Below are 19378 nucleotides of genomic sequence, written 5' to 3' on the forward strand. Positions count from 1 at the left end.
CATGAAAAAACGTCATAGTATAGCATGTCGTCCATAATCATGAAAAAACGTCATAGTATAGCATGTCGTCCATAATCATGAAAAAAACGTCATAGTATAGTATGTCGTCTGAAATCGTGAAAAAAGTCATAGTATAGCATGTCGTCCGAAATCATGAAAAAACGTCATAGTATAGCATGTCGTCCATAATCATGAAAAAAAGTCATAGTATAGTATGTCGTCCGAAATCATGAAAAAAGTCATAGTATAGCATGTCGTCCGAAATCATGAAAAAAACGTCATAGTATAGCATGTCGTCCGAAATCATGAAAAAAATGTCATAGTATAGTATGTCGTCCAAAATCATGAAAAAACGCCATAGTATAGCATGTCGTCCAAAATAATGAAAAAACACCATAGTATAGCATGTCGTCCATAATCATGAAAAAAGTCATAGTATAGTATGTCATCCATAATCATGGAAAAAACGTCATAGTATAGCATGTCGTCCAAAATCATGAAAAAAGTCATAGTATAGTATGTCGTCCAAAATCATGAAAAAACGTCATAGTATAGCATGTCGTCCAAAATCATGAAAAAACGTCATAGTATAGCATGTCGTCCATAATCATGAAAAAAAGTCATAGTATAGCATGTCGTCCAAAATCGTGAAAAAAGTCATAGTATAGTATGTTATGCATAATCATGAAAAAAACGTCATAGTATAGCATGTCATCCAAAATCATGAAAAAACGTCATAGTATAGCGTGTCGTCCATAATCATGAAAAAAGTCATAGTATAGCATGTCGTCCATAATCATGAAAAAAACGTCATAGTATAAGCATGTCGTCCAAAATCATGAAAAAACGTCATAGTATACCATGTCGTCCAAAATCATAAAAAAACGCCATAGTATAGCATGTCGTCCAAAATCATGAAAAAACGCCATAGTATAGCATGTCGTCCAAAATCATGAAAAAATGCCATAGTATAGCAGGTCGTTAAAAATCATGACAAAAACACCATAGTATAGCATGTCGTCCATAGTCATGAAAAAAATGTCATAGTATAGCATGTCGTCCAAAGTCATGAAAAAACGTCATAGTATAGCATGTCATCCGAAATCATGAAAAAAACGTCATAGTATAGCATGTCGTACAAAATCATGAAAAAAACGTCATAGTATAGCATGTCATCCATAATCATGAAAAAAACGTCATAGTATAGCATGTCGTCTGAAATCATGAAAAAAGTCATAGTATAGTATGTCGTCTGAAATCATGAAAAAAGTCATAGTATAGTATGTCGTCCGAAATCATGAAAAAAACGTCATAGTATAGCATGTCGTCTGAAATCATGAAAAAAGTCATAGTATAGTATGTCGTCCAAAATCATGAAAAAAACATCATAGTATAGCATGTCGTCCGAAATCATGAAAAAAACATCATAGTATAGCATGTCGTCCGAAATCATGAAAAAAACGTCATAGCATAGCATGTCGTCCATAATTATGAAAAAAACGTCATAGTATAATATGTCGTCCAAAAACATAAAATACTTCATAGTATAGTTTCTCGTCATAGTATAATTTGTCATTCAAAGTCATGAAAAAACGTCATAGTATAGCATGTCTTCAAAAATGATAAAACAACATCATAGTATAGCATTTCATCCAAAACTGTGAAAAAACGTCATAGTGTAGCATGTCGTCCAAAATCATGAAAAAATGCCATAGTATAGCAGGTCGTTAAAAATCATGACAAAAACGTCATAGTATAGCATGTCGTTAAAAATCATGAAAAAATGCCATAGTATAGTATGTCGTCCAAAATCATGAAAAAACGTCATAGTGTAGCATGTCGTCCATAATTATGAAAAAATGCCATAGTATAGCATGTCGTTAAAAATCATGACAAAAACGTCATAGTATAGTATGTGATTCAAAGTCATGAAAAAACGTCATAGTATAGCATGTCATTCAAAATCATGGAAAAAAACAGTGTAGTATAGCATGTCTTCAAAAATCATGAAAAAACGCCATAATGTAGTATGTCGTCCAAATCATGAAAAAACGTCATAGTATAGCATGTCATTCAAAATCATGAAAAAAAAACACTGTAGTATAGCATGTCTTCAAAAATCATGAAAAAACGCCATAATGTAGTATGTCGTCCAAATCATGAAAAAACGTCATAGTATAGCATGTCGTCCTAGCCTGAGTGTCAGACTGAAGCTCCCAGAACCTTCAGTCTGACATGGCTTCCATTGAAGGCGATTTACAAGGGGGAGGGAATTTGATTTTTCCCTAACCAATCAGTAGAGATCAACGACTCACCCAGAATATGACGTCAGTAGTATCCATGCCTCAGGGGTGCCGAAAACAAGCGAGCATTGCCCGTTTAAAATGTCTCCGTCGTCGTGCACGCCCAGCTGCATCGCCGTTAAATCCAGTTTAGCAGCTTCCTTAATTTGATCCTCCATTAACGCGAGTAGTGGCGAAATACCTCGATAGCATCGTTAATGTGGTCTCTAGGATCTGTAGCGTGGCGCTGATTGGCTAATTGCCAGACCCGCCCCCAGCCCCGGCGTTCATTGGTCCGTCCATCGTTTGGATGAGATAAATCGCAAATTCATTGCAGTATGCCAGACCAGAGATGCAAGCCTACTCAGTTGAATGGGCGGGGTCTGTGGTCTGGAACCAGGCTAATGTCATCCAAAATCATGAAGAAACGTCATAGTATAGATTGTGGTCCAAAATCAAGAATAAACGTCATAGTATAGTATGTCATCCAAAATAATGAAAAAAGTCATAGCATAGTATGTCATTAAAAATCATGACAAAAACGTCATAGTATAGCATGTAGTCCAAAATAATGAAAAAAGTCATAGTATAGTATGTCATCCAAAATAATGAAAAAACGTCATAGTATAGTATGTAGTCCAAAATAATGAAAAAAGTCATAGTATAGTATGTCATCCAAAATAATGAAAAAACGTCATAGTATAGTATGTAGTCCAAAATAATGAAAAAAGTCATAGTATAGTATGTAGTCCAAAATAATGAAAAAAGTCATAGTATAGTATGTCGTCCAAAATAATGAAAAAAGTCATAGTATAGATTGTGGTCCAAAATCATGAAAAAACGTCACAGTATAGTATGTCATTAAAAATCATGACAAAAACATCATAGTATAGCATGTAGTCCAAAATAATGAAAAAATGTCATAGTATAGATTGTGGTCCAAAATCATGAAAAAAGTCATAGTATAGTATGTCGTCCAAAATAATGAAAAAACGTGATAGTATAGCATGTCGTCCAAAATAATGAAAAAACGTCATAGTATAGTATGTCGTCCAAAATCATGAAAAAATGTCATAGTATAGATTGTGGTCCAAAATAATGAAAAAAGTCATAGTATAGTATGTCGTCCAAAATCATGAAAAAACGTGATAGTATAGTATGTCGTCCAAAATAATGAAAAAACGTCATAGTATAGCATGTCGTCCAAAATAATGAAAAAAGTCATAGTATAGTATGTCGTCCAAAATAATGAAAAAAAGTCATAGTATAGCATGTCGTCCAAAATCATGAACAAACGTCATAGTATAGCATGTCGTCCAAAATAATGAAAAAAGTCATAGTATAGTATGTCGTCCAAAATCATGAAAAAATGTCATAGTATAGATTGTGGTCCAAAATCATGAAAAAACGTGATAGTATAGTATGTCGTCCAAAATAATGAAAAAACGTCATAGTATAGTATGTCTTCCAAAATAATGAAAAAAGTCCTAGTATAGCATGTCGTCCAAAATCATGAAAAAACGTCATAGTATAGCATGTCGTCCAAAATAATGAAAAAATGTCATAGTATAGATTGTGGTCCAAAATCATGAAAAAACGTCATAGTATAATATGTCGTCCAAAATAATGAAAAAACGTCATAGTATAGCATGTCGTCCAAAATAATGAAAAGTGTCCTAGTAAAGCATGTCGTCCAAAATCATGAAAAAACGTCATAGTATAGCATGTAGTCCAAAATAATGAAAAAATGTCAGTATAGTATGTCGTCCAAAATCATGAAAAAATATCATAGTATAGCATGTCATTAAAAACCATGACAAAAACGTCATAGTATAGTATGTCGTCCAAAATTATGAAAAAACGTCGTAGTATAGCATGTCGTTCAAAATCGTGAAAAAAATTCATAGTATAGCATGTTGTCTAAAATCATGAAAAAAACGTCATAGTAAACCATGTTGAAAATAGTCATAGTATCGTACGTCGAAAATGCTGATATAAATAGTCACTGTGTAGCATGTCGAAAAAACTGCATATTCATGGTATTGCATCTAGAAAAACCACAGAAATATTTCCCGTACTTATATCCACCACCACCAGCCTCAAACATGACTCATTCTGATCTTACCTTCTAAATATCGCAGCAGGAATCAAGACTCATCAAACCAGGGAAAGGTTTTCCCAATCCTGTGTTGAGCCCATGCCAGTTGTCTTCTCAGTTTCCTGTTCTTGGCTGACAGGAGTGGCACACGATGTGGTCCAAGTCAAGTACAGGTACCTCACAGCTGTACTTATTTACAGTATGTGTTCTGCTTTTCATTGGGTTTAGCTTCCCTTGCTGGACACACTCAGACACTGATTTCCAGATGTTGATGTGAATAACTTTATTAGCATTCTCAAGTAGTGTCATTTACATCAGGAGGAGCAGAGAGGGTTAAACAGGGAAATCCACATAGCTATGTGACCAACCAGCCCACATGGTCACATGGTTTCAATCAGAGTTCAGTGATCAGTGAACTCAACATAGTGGACAGGACAGGTGTATATTTAAAGGGTTGAACTTACATAAATAACATCTTTTCATAAAATCCTTATTGTTTGGGTCATTCATTTGCATAATTTTTAATAATTATTATGTATGGTGACAAACATTTGAAATGAAAACTGATGTGAACAGATGCAGGATGGATTAGTGATGGTCAAATGAGGCCTTATGAACCACTGTCTTTATTTTCTGAAGCCACTAGATGGTGCTGTCTGTTCAACAAAGGTTTGAAAGCACATTTCATTGCCAGTCCTTCAGCCTTTATCTTTAAACCAAGAGCGCCATCTGGCGGGGTCAGAAAATAAAGAAAGTGGCTCACGAGGCTTCATTTGGCCATCACTGATTACTATTATTATTATTATTAATAATAATAATAATAATAATAATAATAATAATGTGCTTTAATGGATTATTTCACTGTACATTTTCTACAGGTTCATTTCATAACATCTTGAATTATTTAGCAGTGATTACAGTTAAACAGTGTAGGCTAATTGAGAGAAAATATGCACTTTTTCTAGTTATTTTTTATTTCTTTAAAAAATGTGACTTACATTTAGTGAAAGCTCAATATGTAGAACTCACACATTGAACTAAACATTATGCTCCATCTCACAGTTTAACTAAAATAAATATTATTTGATGATTCACTTGGAAAAAAAGACATTTTAATCCTTAAAGTCCAACATTTATAATGAATTTTAAAAAAAGAATGAAACCTGGTTTGTGTAACGAGGTGATGACCCATGAAAGGATGAGACTCCTTAGTTTGAGTTTAAACTCTTCTCTATCTAAAGAACTACAGGTACATTCATAAAATATAGATTTATATTTTTATAGTAAATATATACTCATAAATATACTGCAGTACAGTCAGAGGATACAGGCGGGTTCAGAGCCTCGTGCAGACAGAGAGCAGCTGGTACGCTAGTTAAACTAATCTGGTTATCTTTGCTAACGCTAAACTCTTATTTTGACATAAAAGCAAAAGAAGACAGAAAAAACAGCAACTGGTAAAGTGTGATTACAGAAGCCCATTTCTGCAAAAAAAAGGGAAACAAAGTATAATAAAAATGATTTTTAAAAGCACATATAATTTAGAATTATATTTAATGGATGTTTCTCAATCTCAATTAAGCTTCTCGAAACTGATTAAAATTTTAGACATAAATTTAAATTTAGACATAATATTTTCACTGAGTTTCATATTTAAAATCAGTGTTAACTCATCCAGGCTAACATGATCCTGTTAATACTTTACAGCAGGTTAAAGATTGATTGGCTTGGTGTTTAAAAAAACTCATTAAGTTATAATTATAAAATGGCTTTTGTATGAATATCTCAACATTACGCTATATATATATATATATATACATATAAAATTAACAATTAAAACAAAAGCTGAGCTCATTTTATTTTGTCACGATTACAGTAATACATTTCTCTTTTCTTCTCAGCAGTAATCGGCTTCCATAATTCCACACTAAAATACTGCTTTTGAAGAATTTCATAAATAAAATTAAAAAAGCATAATTAAACACCATACCTTCTGTTTCTTTTGGATTTCATAATATCTCAAAATACACCTGGTTTAGTCCTTAATTTAATTGTAATAATTCATATAGTTCATATCAGTTCTTGACATTCTTTATAAATGTTACTGATGATCCAGCTAACTGAGGCCAGCTTCAGAATGAGGCTCTGACAACACGAGGCTCTGCACCGAAGTTAATATATTTATCTATATAAGAATAAATATTTCTGATATATTTCTGATCATCTGCAGGAGCGAAAGTCTCTCTGTCTCCATGACGATGAGGACAAAGGTCATCTGTGTCCCTGAAGAATAAATATTGTTTATTGATCCACATGTCCTTCTTTGTGTCCTTCTTTGTGTCCCTTTTTGTGTCCTTCTCTCCTTCCATCTCGTTTGCCCAGTTTTCTGATTATTTGTTCAAAGTTTCTTCTTCCTCCTCCTCAACTCTTCGCCTCCTTTTTGCTGTTTCGTGGCTTGTTGCCCAGCAACGCATCCATCTCAGCGATGAGGGGTGGAGTCAGCTGAGTCAGAACCTGCAGGAAAACAATTATGTTGTTTTTCTTATTATGTTTTTTTCATGTATAGATAAATAAATGTTGTGGAGCAGAAGTAATAGAGTATCAAAACATGGAAATACTCATGTGAAGTACAAGTACCCTAACATTTGTACTTAATTACAGTGATTGAGGAAATGTATGTACCCTGATAGAACCGAGGTTCTCCAGCAGCTGTTCTGTGTTGGAAACTCCGAGAAGAACCGAGCTGACACCTTCACTACGGAGACACCACGCTGAGAGAGACAGACAGACAGACAGTAGTAAAAGAGTGACATATTGAGGGAATAATAAGAGTAACACATTCAGGGAATAACAAAAGAGCGAGACATCCAGGGATTATCGAAGAGTGAGGCAATCAGGGAATAATAAAAGAGTGAGACTAAATAAAAGTGTGACACATTTGGGAAGTGAAAAAGTGAGACTTTAATGGAGTCACTAAAAAGTGAGACTTAAAACAAAGGAGTTACACATTTAGGATCTAACAAAAGAGTCAGATGTTCAGGGACTAAAAGACAGAGACAGACAGACAGACAAGCAGGTGGACGGAGACAGATGGACAGACAGACAGGTGGATGGACAGGTGGACAGACAGACCTATAGCGAGCTGAGCAGCAGTGCAGTTCAGTCTGTCGGCCAGCAGGTGGAGATCTTTGATTTTACTGAGCTGCTTCTTCCCCTCGTCACTGCAGAGACGCTCCTTCAGCCACGCATAACCCTGTAACACACACACACACACGCACATTGTATTGATCACCACAGTAACAGATGGGCTCTCATCCTGCAGGTCTGACGATGGATGATGGTTGTGTACCACTGATCACTGTGGAGTGTGTGTTTTACTGTGTGCGTCTGTTACATTGTGTATTTCACTCTGTGTGTGTGTGTGTGTGTGTGTGTGTGTGTGTGTGTGTTTCAGTGTATATTTCTGTGTGTGTTTTCATGTGTGTGTGTGTGTGTGTGAGACAGTGTGTGTGTGGGGACCTTCATGTTGGCCCTGGAGCTTTCGGGGACTCCCTCGTTGTATTTGCCCGTCAGCAGGCCGCAGGCTAAAGGGGACCAGGTCATGGCTCCAACACCTGAGGAGGGGGGGAAGGGAGGTAGACCTCGTGTTGAGCCACCTCATTAACCCAGTCTATATTTAGACCTGGACCTGAACAGCTGCTGTCCCCACAGACCTCAGCTGGTCTCAACTCAACTGTCCACTGTCTCATTTAAAGGCACAGCACAACAATTAATCCCTTTGTTCTCTGAAGAACATCAGTGTCATCTCTGTGGGTCAGGAACAGAGACAGGACCAGGATGTGTTTGGCCTAGCTTAGCACAAACACTGGGAGAAGGGTGAAACTGTTAGCCTAGCTTAGCACAAAGACTGGGAGCAGGGGGAAACTGTTAGCATAACTCAAAAGAAAAATAAATACTGTCTGAACTGTCTGACACACATGAAAACTGCATTCAAAATAAATGAAAGATACAATGATTTCAATATACTGAGATAAAGAAGAAAAAGATTAAACAACACTTAGCAACACCCTGCCAAACACTAAGCAACACCGTGCCAAACACTGAGCAACACCGTGCCAAACACTTAGTAAAACTCTACCAAACACTTAGCAACACCCTGCCAAACACTTAGCAACACTCTACGAAACACTTAGCAACACTCTACCAAACACTTAGCAACACCCTGCCAAACACTTAGTAACACTCTACCAAACACTAAGCAACACCCTGCCAAACACTAAGCAACACCCTGCCAAACACTTAGCAACACCCTGCCAAACACTAAGCAACACTCTGCCAGACACTTAGCAACACCCTACCAAACACTTAGCAACACCCTGCCAAACACTTAGCAACACTCTGCCAGACACTTAGCAACACCCTGCCAAACACTTAGCAACACTCTACCAAACACTTAGCAACACTCTGCCAAACACTTAGCAACACCCTGCCAAACACTTAGCAACACCCTACCAAACACTTAGCAACACCCTGCCAAACACTTAGCAACACCCTGCCAGACACTTAGCAACACCCTACCAAACACTTAGCAACACCCTGCCAAACACTTAGCAACACCCTACCAAACACTTAGCAACACCCTGCCAGACACTTAGCAACACCCTGCCAGACACTTAGCAACACCCTACCAAACACTTAGCAACACCCTGCCAGACACTTAGCAACACCCTGCCAAACACTTAGCAACACCCTGCCAGACACTTAGCAACACCCTGCCAAACACTTAGCAACACCCTGCCAAACACTTAGTAACACTCTACCAAACACTTAGCAACACCCTGCCAAACACTTAGCAACACCCTGCCAAACACTTAGTAACACTCTACCAAACACTAAGCAACACTCTACCAAACACTTAGTAACACTCTACCAAACGTTTAGCAACACTCTACCAAACGCTTAGCAAAACTCTACCAAACGCTTAGCAACACCCTGCCAAACACTAAGCAACACCCTACCAAACGCTTAGCAACACCCTACCAAACGCTTAGCAACACTCTACCAAACACTTAGCAACACCTACCAAACACTTACCAACACCCTGCCAAACACTTAGCAACACCCTGCCAAACACTTAGCAACACCCTGCCAAACACTAAGCAACACCCTGCCAAACACTGAGCAACACCCTGCCAAACACTTAGCAACACTCTACCAAACACTTAAGGTTCGTTCGAGATGAGCCAGGCCTGCACAGATTCGATCACCGGCGATCGGCGCACAATGCATGCCGGTTAGTTTTGTGTCCGACTTCATCCCGACTTGCTCTGACGTATTACAAAAGTGGACAGCAATAAAACCGCGAGAGCGAGGCGGCAGCAGTTTTTAGAGCCAGGCGCTGCAGTTGCTCTCCACCGACTGCACCGCCTGGCTCTCACCTGATCTAACAGCTGATTGGTTCAGATGTTGACTCAACAAAATGATGTTTTAGATAAACTACTCATTTTTGTTGAATTTTAGAGATTAAGATTGTATTTGTCTGACCTGAAGGTTAATTCTGTGAACAGAAAACATGTTGTGTGACTGATGGTGAAAACAAACTGATATATGGGTCTGATCACTTTTTTAATGAACTGACATCATTCCAGACAGGATGTTAGTGTGTCTGTGACTTCCTGTACGGACTGAAGGCTGCTGAAAACTGTCGGGAAACTGTTCGACTTCACCGCAGCTTTTTGTCACCGCCCCCCCGCTGCGGCCGCCTGCTCTCATCTACTTTTCAGGCGAGGTGCAGTTCATCTCGAACGAGCCTTTAGCAACACCCTGCCAAACACTTAGCAACACCCTATCAAAGACTTGGCGTGTGTGAGTGAGTGTGTATTTGTACCTATCTTGTGGTAAAGTTCAGGCAGGTGCAGCTCCACTTTGTCTCTCTGGAAGTAATGATACTCTGCCTGTTCACACACCGGAGGAACCAGGTTAAACTGTCGGGCCACAGAATATGCCTCCTACAGGTGAGACAGACAGGTGAGACGTTTGCACTGTATATGAAAATGAAACCGTGTAGTACGTGTTTCATTTTATTGCTAAATGTTTAAATACACTTTATTAATATTAGTATTAGTTATATTAATATTTTTATCTTTATCTAGCAACAAAAAATAAATAAAACACAAATGTAATTTTATTCTTCTTAATACGGTGAAGTTTGCACATTGTCAGGATAATATTTTTGCACACTTCTAAAAACTGCACAGCTCTTTCATTTGTGTGACTGCATTTCTTCTTTTTGGAAAGACGTTCTTCAGTTTTCATGTGAGTATTCTGGTGTTTGGCCAAAGAGAAAGTCCTCGTTGTATTTTTGGACAGTAGGTGGCAGGTGGAGACTGTGAAGCCAGCACCATCTCTCTGTCTCATCATTTTTTGCTGTACTTCAGGTCAATAATGTGTCAGACACAAACTGAATTTGCTGATGTTTGTAAACTTGTGCTGAGGGAGGATTTTGGTTTCAGCAAGAGAGTCAAATGACCAGAGAAAGAGTTTGTTTCACTTTTCAAAGTAAAGCCTCCAAGGATAACAAAGATGGTGGTGTCACACTCATTACAGCTGCAGTAAAATGAAACGTGGGCCACACGTCTCCTGTTTTGGTGCTCTATGAACTGCAGCTCATGTTCAAAGTTTCACAAAGTATTCTGGACTGTTAAAAACTGCTAATCTAATCTGGAAAACAGATTAAGCACAGCATTTTGTTATGTGTGCTGCAGCCTGGTACCTTTAACATATTGTACATGTTGTTATGGTAATTTTTTACATTCATATTTTCTTCTTGTCTATGTTTATGTCTCTTGATGTTTGTTTAAAATATTTGCCTTTATTGTTTATTTCATTTTTTAATATGTTAATTTCTATGCACCAATCCTCCAAAGCAAAGTATTGCTTGACATTAAACCAGTCTGATTCTGATTAAAGTTGTACTGATGAGATTTAAGAAAGGTTGGAGGAATAAGTTGCAGCAAATCCAGCCCTGTCTCATTCTGAAGTCATCGTAATCTCATGCTTGGTGCATGTGTTTTATCGACGTAGTGCTTTTATTTTTAAAGAGTCTGTATATAAACCTTAAATTTCCTGTGAAAACAGAAATGTATTTTGAAAACAGACAATGCTTGTAACAGACAGAACTTGACACTGTGTCAGAGAACTTCAAAACCCAACACACCCAGGGTACCAGTTATGCTCAGTTTGGGACCTGTGAGTGAATTCCAACAAAAGACAGGAAATATATTTATAATGCAGTCCCTCCAGGATTTCACGATGATAAAATAATGATAAAGCCTTGAATCAGCAAAGATTTTTTAAAATATTTGTTTTATTTTTTGCCAATATTGGCTCTGAAAATGCGTAATACCACAAAGTGCATCCTATGTAACTGTATATTTTTTTAAATAGTAAAAACTTTAAAGAAAAAATTCTTATCATGATAGAAAAGGGAAAAAAGCCACAAAACATCGCAACATTAAGAAAATCCAGGTTGCAACTATCACAAAACAGCTAGTGAAAACTCGGAGGGACCGATAATCGGTTAACTGAACATACAGCTGCTCTGAGGTTCTGTGAGGTTCTACTTGTATGTTGTGTTGTACCATGATCTCCACAGCGTTCCAGCGGGATGTTCCCCAGTACATGGCCATACCCTGATCGATCACAAAGGTCATTGCACGAACAACTTCTGCAAACACAAACATAAACTACGAATAAACACTTTTTGTTTCTGTGAAACTTTCTGCACTTTCTAATTAAAAAAACATTTTGTTTCTTTACGTAAATTAATGTTATTGAATATATAAAGTCCACACACATAAGCATTCAGCTACACTGTGAATGATAACACGGAGATGAGATCAAACCAAAAGAAAGATATCAGAAGAAAAGTTTATCCATTGTCTGTCTCGTAAAAATATTTTCTATTTCTGATGATTTCTCTCGTTGAATGACTGAAGAAACTTTTTCTATTTATTATTATTCTATTATTAGATGTTGAGACAGAAGTTCTTTGAAAAGTTTCATGTTCATAAAACGTTTCACTAAAGTAGCTGAATTTAAGTTTCTAACAAAACATCACTAGAAATAAATTTAAGCAACTGTATTGTTTTTTACAGTGTGTGTGCTCATGTGTGTGTTTATGTGTGTGTTTCTGACCCTCCATGGGTGCGTTGATGTCACTCCTGTTGGCGAAGACGATGTCCACGTAGTCCAGCTGTAACCTGGAGAGAGATCCACGCAGACCTGTAACACACACATGCATAATTAAATAAACTAGAATAAAAACAGTTTTATTTTCAGCACTGAAGGACCATTTGATGACTTGAAAAGACAAACTGAGGCCTCCGTACCATGAAGGTGTCATCAGACCAGCTCTGCTGATGTTTACATGAATCTTAACACTTTCATGTTCCCAACCTACGACATCCTGACTCAATAAACTGAATCAGAATTTTCTTATGAACATTTACAGTTTGCTTTTACTAATTATTCCCCTGATGAAACACGTTAATTCTTTATTATTAATTAATTTCTCCAACCACAACTTGTCACTGGCTCTAAAATGTAATGTGAGCAGAACTCTGGGATAGTTTTGTACTTTAAGAGGAATAAAGCCTGGAAAACACATAATTATTGTCATATATTTACCACAAAGACTCAAAGTGATCATTACGACTCAAAAGGATTGCTGAAAGACTCCAAACAACCACAAAGAGTCACAACAATTGCTAAAAGAGGCCAAAAGGCCACAAAGACTCAAATGGATTGCTAAGAGACACAAAATGACCACAAAGACTCAAAGCAATTGCTAAGAGATGCAAAACAACCACAAAGACTCAAAGGATTGCTAAGGGACGCAAAATGACCACAAGGACTCAAAGCAATTACTAAGAGATGCCAAATGGCGAAAAAAGACTCCAGGCAAAAGCTAAGAGATGCAAAATGACCACAAAAACTCAAAGAAACTGCTAAGAGACTCAAAACAATTGCTAAGTGATGCAAATTGAACACGACTCAAACCAATGGCTGAAAGAAGCTAAACGTCCACAAAGAGTCATAGCAATAACTAAGAGATGCCAGACGGCCACAAAAACTCAGAGCAATAGCGAAAAGACTCCAAACGACCACAAAGACTCACAGCATTTGCTGAGAGACGCAAAACAACCACAAAAACTCAAAGAAATTGCCAAAACACTCAAAACAATTCCTAAGTGACACAAAACAACCACAAAGACTCAAAATAATTGCTAAAAGACGCAAAACAACCACAAAGACTCAATGCAATTGCTAAGAGACGCCAAACAGCCACAAAGACTCAAAGAAAAAGCTAAAAGATGCCAAATGGCCACGAGGACTCCAAGCAAAATCTAAGAGATGCCAAACGGCCAAAAAGACTCCAGGCAAAAGCTAAGAGACGCAAAATGACCACAAAGACACAAAACAATTGCTTAGAGATGCCAGATGGCCACAAAGACTCAAAGCTATTGCTGAGACTCAAAAGGATTGCTAAGCGATGAAAAACAAGTGCAAAGACTCAAAGGAATTGCTAAGAGACTCAAAACGATCACTAAGAAACACAAAATGATCTCAAAGAGACTCAGAATAACCACAAAGGCTCAAAACGACCTCAAAGAGAGCGCCCAGAGAGATGCTGACAGCAGAGATAGGAACGTGTCTGAACCGATGTATCACTCTGTATTAAAGCTCTGTCTGACAGCTCCCGTTACTGCGACGTGAGGAACTCTCCGTGTTTCCTGTTTCAGGAGATTTATCATAAAAACAGCTGACAGAAAGTCTGTTTCTTCATGTTTCAGCTAAATATAGTTGGTTGTGTTGCGTGATGCTGACAGCTCTGTCAGGAGGAATTATCTGGGACGCGTGGGGACCTTCTGAAGGACAAACAGAGACACTGTTTGTTTGTTAAAGATTAGACGGTCTGAAAGGCTTTTAATGAGCGTTAACACAGTCACAGTGGCTTCCTAATACATGAACGTGTTCACATGTTGACGTGTCTACATGTGAACCCTCTAGAGAATGTATGCTGTTAAACAGTCAGTCTAAGTACCTGGAATCTGTTCTTGAGTACATGTACTCAGATAGATTCCACCACTGGTAAAATTTAGTTTGATTATAACTTTATTTAATCAGCTTATATGACAGTATACAGAGCCTTTGACCTTGTTGTGCCAAAATATTATAACTTTCTTCTCTAAAATGTTTCAACATTACTCAACCTTTTCCCTGAAATATTACATTTTTTTCTCTCAAAATATATGAAAACTTTTCTCTTTACAATGTTTGACTAAACTCAACTTTTCCATAAATATTACAACCTTGTTGTCTCAAATGTTACAACTTTTTTCTCCAAAATGTTTTGACATTACTCGACTGTTTTCTCAAAATATTACAACCTTTTTGGTCTAAACATTTTTTTCTTGAAATATTTAATTTTTTTAGTTACCCGACTTTTTTTTCTTGGAATATTTTGACTTTGTTTTCTCGATATATTACAGCTTTCTCTAAAAACGTTTTGGTCTAAACATATGAAGACTTTTTTTCTTGAAATACTGCTATTTTTTTCCATAATGCATGACAATACCCAACTATTTTTCATGGAATATTTTGACTTTGTTGTCCCAATATATTAGAACTTTTTTCTCTAAAATGTTTTGACACTATTTAACTTTTTCCTCAAAATAATAAAAAATCTTGACAAAACATATGAGGATCATTTTTTCTTGAATTATTGCAATTTTTCTCTCTACGTTTGACTTTATGTGACTTTTTTCTTGGAATATTACAACTTTGTCATCTCAAAATATTATTTTTTTTCCCACCTGTTTTGACATTACTCGACTTTTAATCTTAATATATATAAAATATATATACTTTATTCTTGGAATATTACAACTTTTTTGTAGAAAATCTTCAAAAATACTCGACTTTTGTTTCCCAAATTCTAACAACTTTTGTTCTCTAAAATGTTTTGATGTTATTAAACTTCTTCCTCAAAATATTACAACTTTGTTTGACGAAATATATGACGATTATTTTTCTTGAAATATTTTACTTTTTCTCTCCACAATGTTTGACTTTATCTGACCTTGTTTTCTTGGACTATTACAAATTTTTTGTCTAAAATGTTTAAATTTACTTCGACTTTTGTTTCCCCAAATATTACAGCTGTTTTCTTTGAACTACATGACTTTTTTGTGTTCCAAATATTACGGGGGTTATTACTGAAACTTCTCACATGTGCCAGGCGTGTAGGAGAACTACTGTGGCCGATGCGAAAACATGAATGTCCCTCTCTAGAGCCAGTATTCGGTTTGTCTAGGCTACTGTAAAAACATGGCGGTGCAATATGGTGATCTCTGTAGACGAGGACCTACTCCCTATGTAGATATAAACGGCTCATTCTGAGGTAACGAAAACACCACGATTCTTGTTTTCACGTGATTATACACTAAAGAAAACTTACTGCATTATATTCATTTTAAATCCTTCGAACTGGAGCTTTGAAGTATAGACGGGAAAGTTAAAGTGAAACACTGTGATGATGATGTAGAGCTGTTTCAGGATCCATTTCTGGGATTCTTTGTGAGTTAAATTTAGAGTTTAGAGAATGATTTAAGTCAACAGAGCTGTTAGCAGCTTTCAGCGGGATGCATGATTGACTGATCTCTGTGGGTGTGTGTGTGAGTTACTGTGTGTTACTGTGTGTGTGTGTGCAAAACTCCTAATCCAGTCTTGGTGTGACTGAGCCTCTTAAAGCCTCGACGACCTCCGACAACTGACAGAGGACACTGGCCGACTGTGTGAGTGTGTGTGTGTGTGTGAGTGTGTGTGTGTGTTTACATTCCTCTAATAAAAATCTCATTATAAAGTTTTAATGAACAGTCTGCTGATACTTTATGATAATTAAATGTTCTTCACTGTCTGTATTCTGCTGCACTAAACCATATAAAGAAGAGTCACCTCAAATGTAACACATTACAGTTGTAACACACGTTTTCTCTTGCTACATATCTGTCATCATAAGGTCATCATGTCGACATGTGTCCAGTCCAGTGTTAAACATCTCTGACAAACATCATCAGGATTCGTCCACTCTGCAGGAAACAGCAGCTGGAAAACCAGTTTTACACAAACTAAGTAAAAATAAAAACACAGAGGTATTTTTCCAAATATAAATTTGTGTTTGTACATTGAGGAGCTAAAATCCTTACGGTGGTCTGCATGTAACTGTTCATCAGTTTGCATAATTTTCACGTCATGCATGTTAGTTCTGGTCTGTAAGGAATGCCAAAGCACCAGAGCATCCAGCGGCTCATTTGTAACACGTGTTATGTTTGTTACTGCCTGGATTTGGACATATATAATTCTGTATATGTAAAACTTTGTCGTGTGTCAATAAAACTTTTACGTCCACATATGACATATTAGGTATCCTCCCGCGTCTGCTGCTGATGTTCTGGGATGCCACTATCCACGTCAGGATGTCAACAAAAGCACATGGTTGGGTTTAGAAAAACACATCATGGTTTGGCTCTACATTCATACAGGACGTGAAAAGCAGGCTCCTGAGTGAAAGTCCAGGGTTTGTTTGACCCATCCATCACCCCTCCCACTCATTCTATAGAGACTTCCAAACCCGGTCTCACTCCAAGGTCACTGAAACCAGGTGCTTGGTAGGTGACACTGATGAATAAAGTCATGTTTCACTTCGAGGCAACAGGGGGAAATGCAGAGGGACAACAATGAAAGTTAAGGCAGCAAAAGTCTGAGTAGGGCGGGCAGGCTGGTGTTAGCTTCCGGAGCAATTGTAAAGCCAAACCCTGTTTGCTTTTTTCAAATCCTACCTACAGTTGTATGCAAACTGTACATTTCCTGTGAAAACAGAAGTGTATTTTGAAAACAGACAATGCATGTAACAGGCTGAAGTTGACACGGCGTCCCAGAACGTCAACAACCAACACACCCAGGGTACCATGGAAATCATATGTAGACATGGAAAGTCCATGACCAAACGTCAGTATGTGACGAGGCTGGAATGAGAATGTTTTGACTTTCTAGCTCCTCATATTATGGCCTTACCAGAAGCAGTGTATCATACCATCGCGACAGGTTCCATGCAGAAGACATACAGTGTTTTTACAACTTCAACCAATCAATCAAACTCATAAACTATGTAGGTGCTATGTCTGAGTTTAGCATCAGGAAATTGGTGCTCATCCAGGTTTTTATGTCTTTAAGGCAGTTATGGAGTTTAGTTAATTGATTACTTTCTTCTGGCTTCATCAATAAATACAACTGTGTATCATCCGCATAACAATGGAAATTTACAGAGTGATTTCTAATGATGTTACCTAAAGGAAGCATATACAGAGTAAATAGGATTGGTCCGAGCACAGAACCTTGTGGAACTCCAAAACAAACTTTAGTACATAAGGATGATTCATTATGAACGTGAACAAACTGAAAACGGAAGGATAAGAATGCACCAGCTGCTGCATCCAGCAAGTTTTAAATAATATCATTATGTTTTATGTTTTACCTTTAGTTTATTGTCGTTTTTCAGCTGTGCTACAACTGTACTATTTATATGACAGTCGTTTCACATTCGTCAACACTCGATCATTTCTAAACTGTGACCAGCGAGATACGAACGTTTCACAAATCACACACGAATGTAAGATGATTTCTACACTCGGATCTGCACTGGTTTGTAAGATACATTGATAAACAAAGGCCATCATCTGTATTTATTTCTGTCCTTGAGCGGCTGCAACATCTTAATTCCCTCTCTGGGGATCAATAAGGATTATAAGGTCAAAAAACTCTGCTTCTAGTTGAATTCCTGAGAGAGCACAGTAATGAGCTCGTCTCTGCTCTGGACTTTAACAGCTGCAGATTTCACAGAAAAAATCAAACTCAAAGTATAAAAGAGAATAAATTATTTATATATACATGGAACTGTCTGAACCGTCAAAATTGATAAAAAGTCAAAGAAGAAGACAGGAGGCCAATCTCTATGAGAATATATAAGGTTTTATATAAATGTCTCAACACGCCCTCATAAATATAACAGATGATTCATGTACAGTTTCATTATGTCCTTTAACATGAAACTTTTAAAACCTCCAGCAGTTTCTGTGCAGTCACACTCAAAAACAGTGCAGATATTTAAATCTCAAACAATAATTCATGTTTCATCTATAAAATAAAGTTTTTATCAGGAGTACCTTCTTTCTTTCTCTTCTTTTCTTATTCTATCATTAGAGTCTTGTGTTGAATGATGGCAGTAAAGCTGAACATTAAAAACATCAGTGATGATGACGATGTTTTCTTTGAAATGTTTAGAATTTTAAATGCTGTTTACCTTCAATGATGTGTTTCCGTGACAACCCTCGCTCTGTCTCTGCCCTGCAAACACACACAAACACACACTTCAATACACACAGTGGTAATAAAACACATCACCGGGCACAATAATAAATGGATTCGATGTAAATACAGCAAATATGAATCGCAGCACTCACTGTCCTCCCCAGTAGATCTTAGTGGTCACCACATAACTGGACCTCCTGTTAGAGACACACAGAGACACCCAAAAAGACACAGAGAGACAGAGTTACTGTTGTCAGCATCAGTTACTGACAATAAAAGTCCCGATTTACTCAAATGAGATGATAACGAAAAACCAGTGTCCTCGAACAAGATTATTATAAAGCCCCAACGTCCTCAAACGAGTCGATGGTAAAACCCCATTGTCCTCAAACGAGACAATATTTAAGTTCTAATGTCCTAAAATGAGACCACAACAATGCCCCAATGTCCTCAAACAAGTCAGTAATAAAGTCCCGATGTCCTCAAATGAGTCTATAATTAGGTCCCAATGTCCTAAAACGTGACGATAATAAAGTCCCACTGTCCTCAAACGAGTACTTTCTAATTA

The 19378-nt window shown here is 37.2% G+C and overlaps 1 protein-coding gene across 2 annotated transcripts in view; it reads right to left on the reverse strand.

The window, feature by feature from the left end:
* Window positions 1–4648: 4648 nt before the first annotated feature.
* LOC117272769 (voltage-gated potassium channel subunit beta-3-like) overlaps window positions 4649–19378 on the reverse strand; it is a 30215-nt gene continuing 15485 nt past the window's right edge. For both annotated transcript variants that reach the window (XM_078164287.1, XM_033651814.2), the window contains exons 6-14: window positions 18963–19007; window positions 18803–18846; window positions 12577–12663; window positions 12021–12106; window positions 10268–10388; window positions 7900–7994; window positions 7513–7633; window positions 7063–7151; window positions 4649–6894 (exon numbers count right to left, since the gene is read on the reverse strand). In XM_078164287.1, coding sequence (XP_078020413.1) covers window positions 6802–6894; window positions 7063–7151; window positions 7513–7633; window positions 7900–7994; window positions 10268–10388; window positions 12021–12106; window positions 12577–12663; window positions 18803–18846; window positions 18963–19007 — 781 coding nt within the window. In that variant the 3' untranslated portion in view covers window positions 4649–6801. The remainder of the gene's footprint in view (window positions 6895–7062; window positions 7152–7512; window positions 7634–7899; window positions 7995–10267; window positions 10389–12020; window positions 12107–12576; window positions 12664–18802; window positions 18847–18962; window positions 19008–19378) is intronic.

This window comes from Epinephelus lanceolatus, chromosome 22, assembly GCF_041903045.1.
Source record: "Epinephelus lanceolatus isolate andai-2023 chromosome 22, ASM4190304v1, whole genome shotgun sequence".
In the NCBI taxonomy this organism is placed as follows: domain Eukaryota; kingdom Metazoa; phylum Chordata; class Actinopteri; order Perciformes; family Serranidae; genus Epinephelus; species Epinephelus lanceolatus.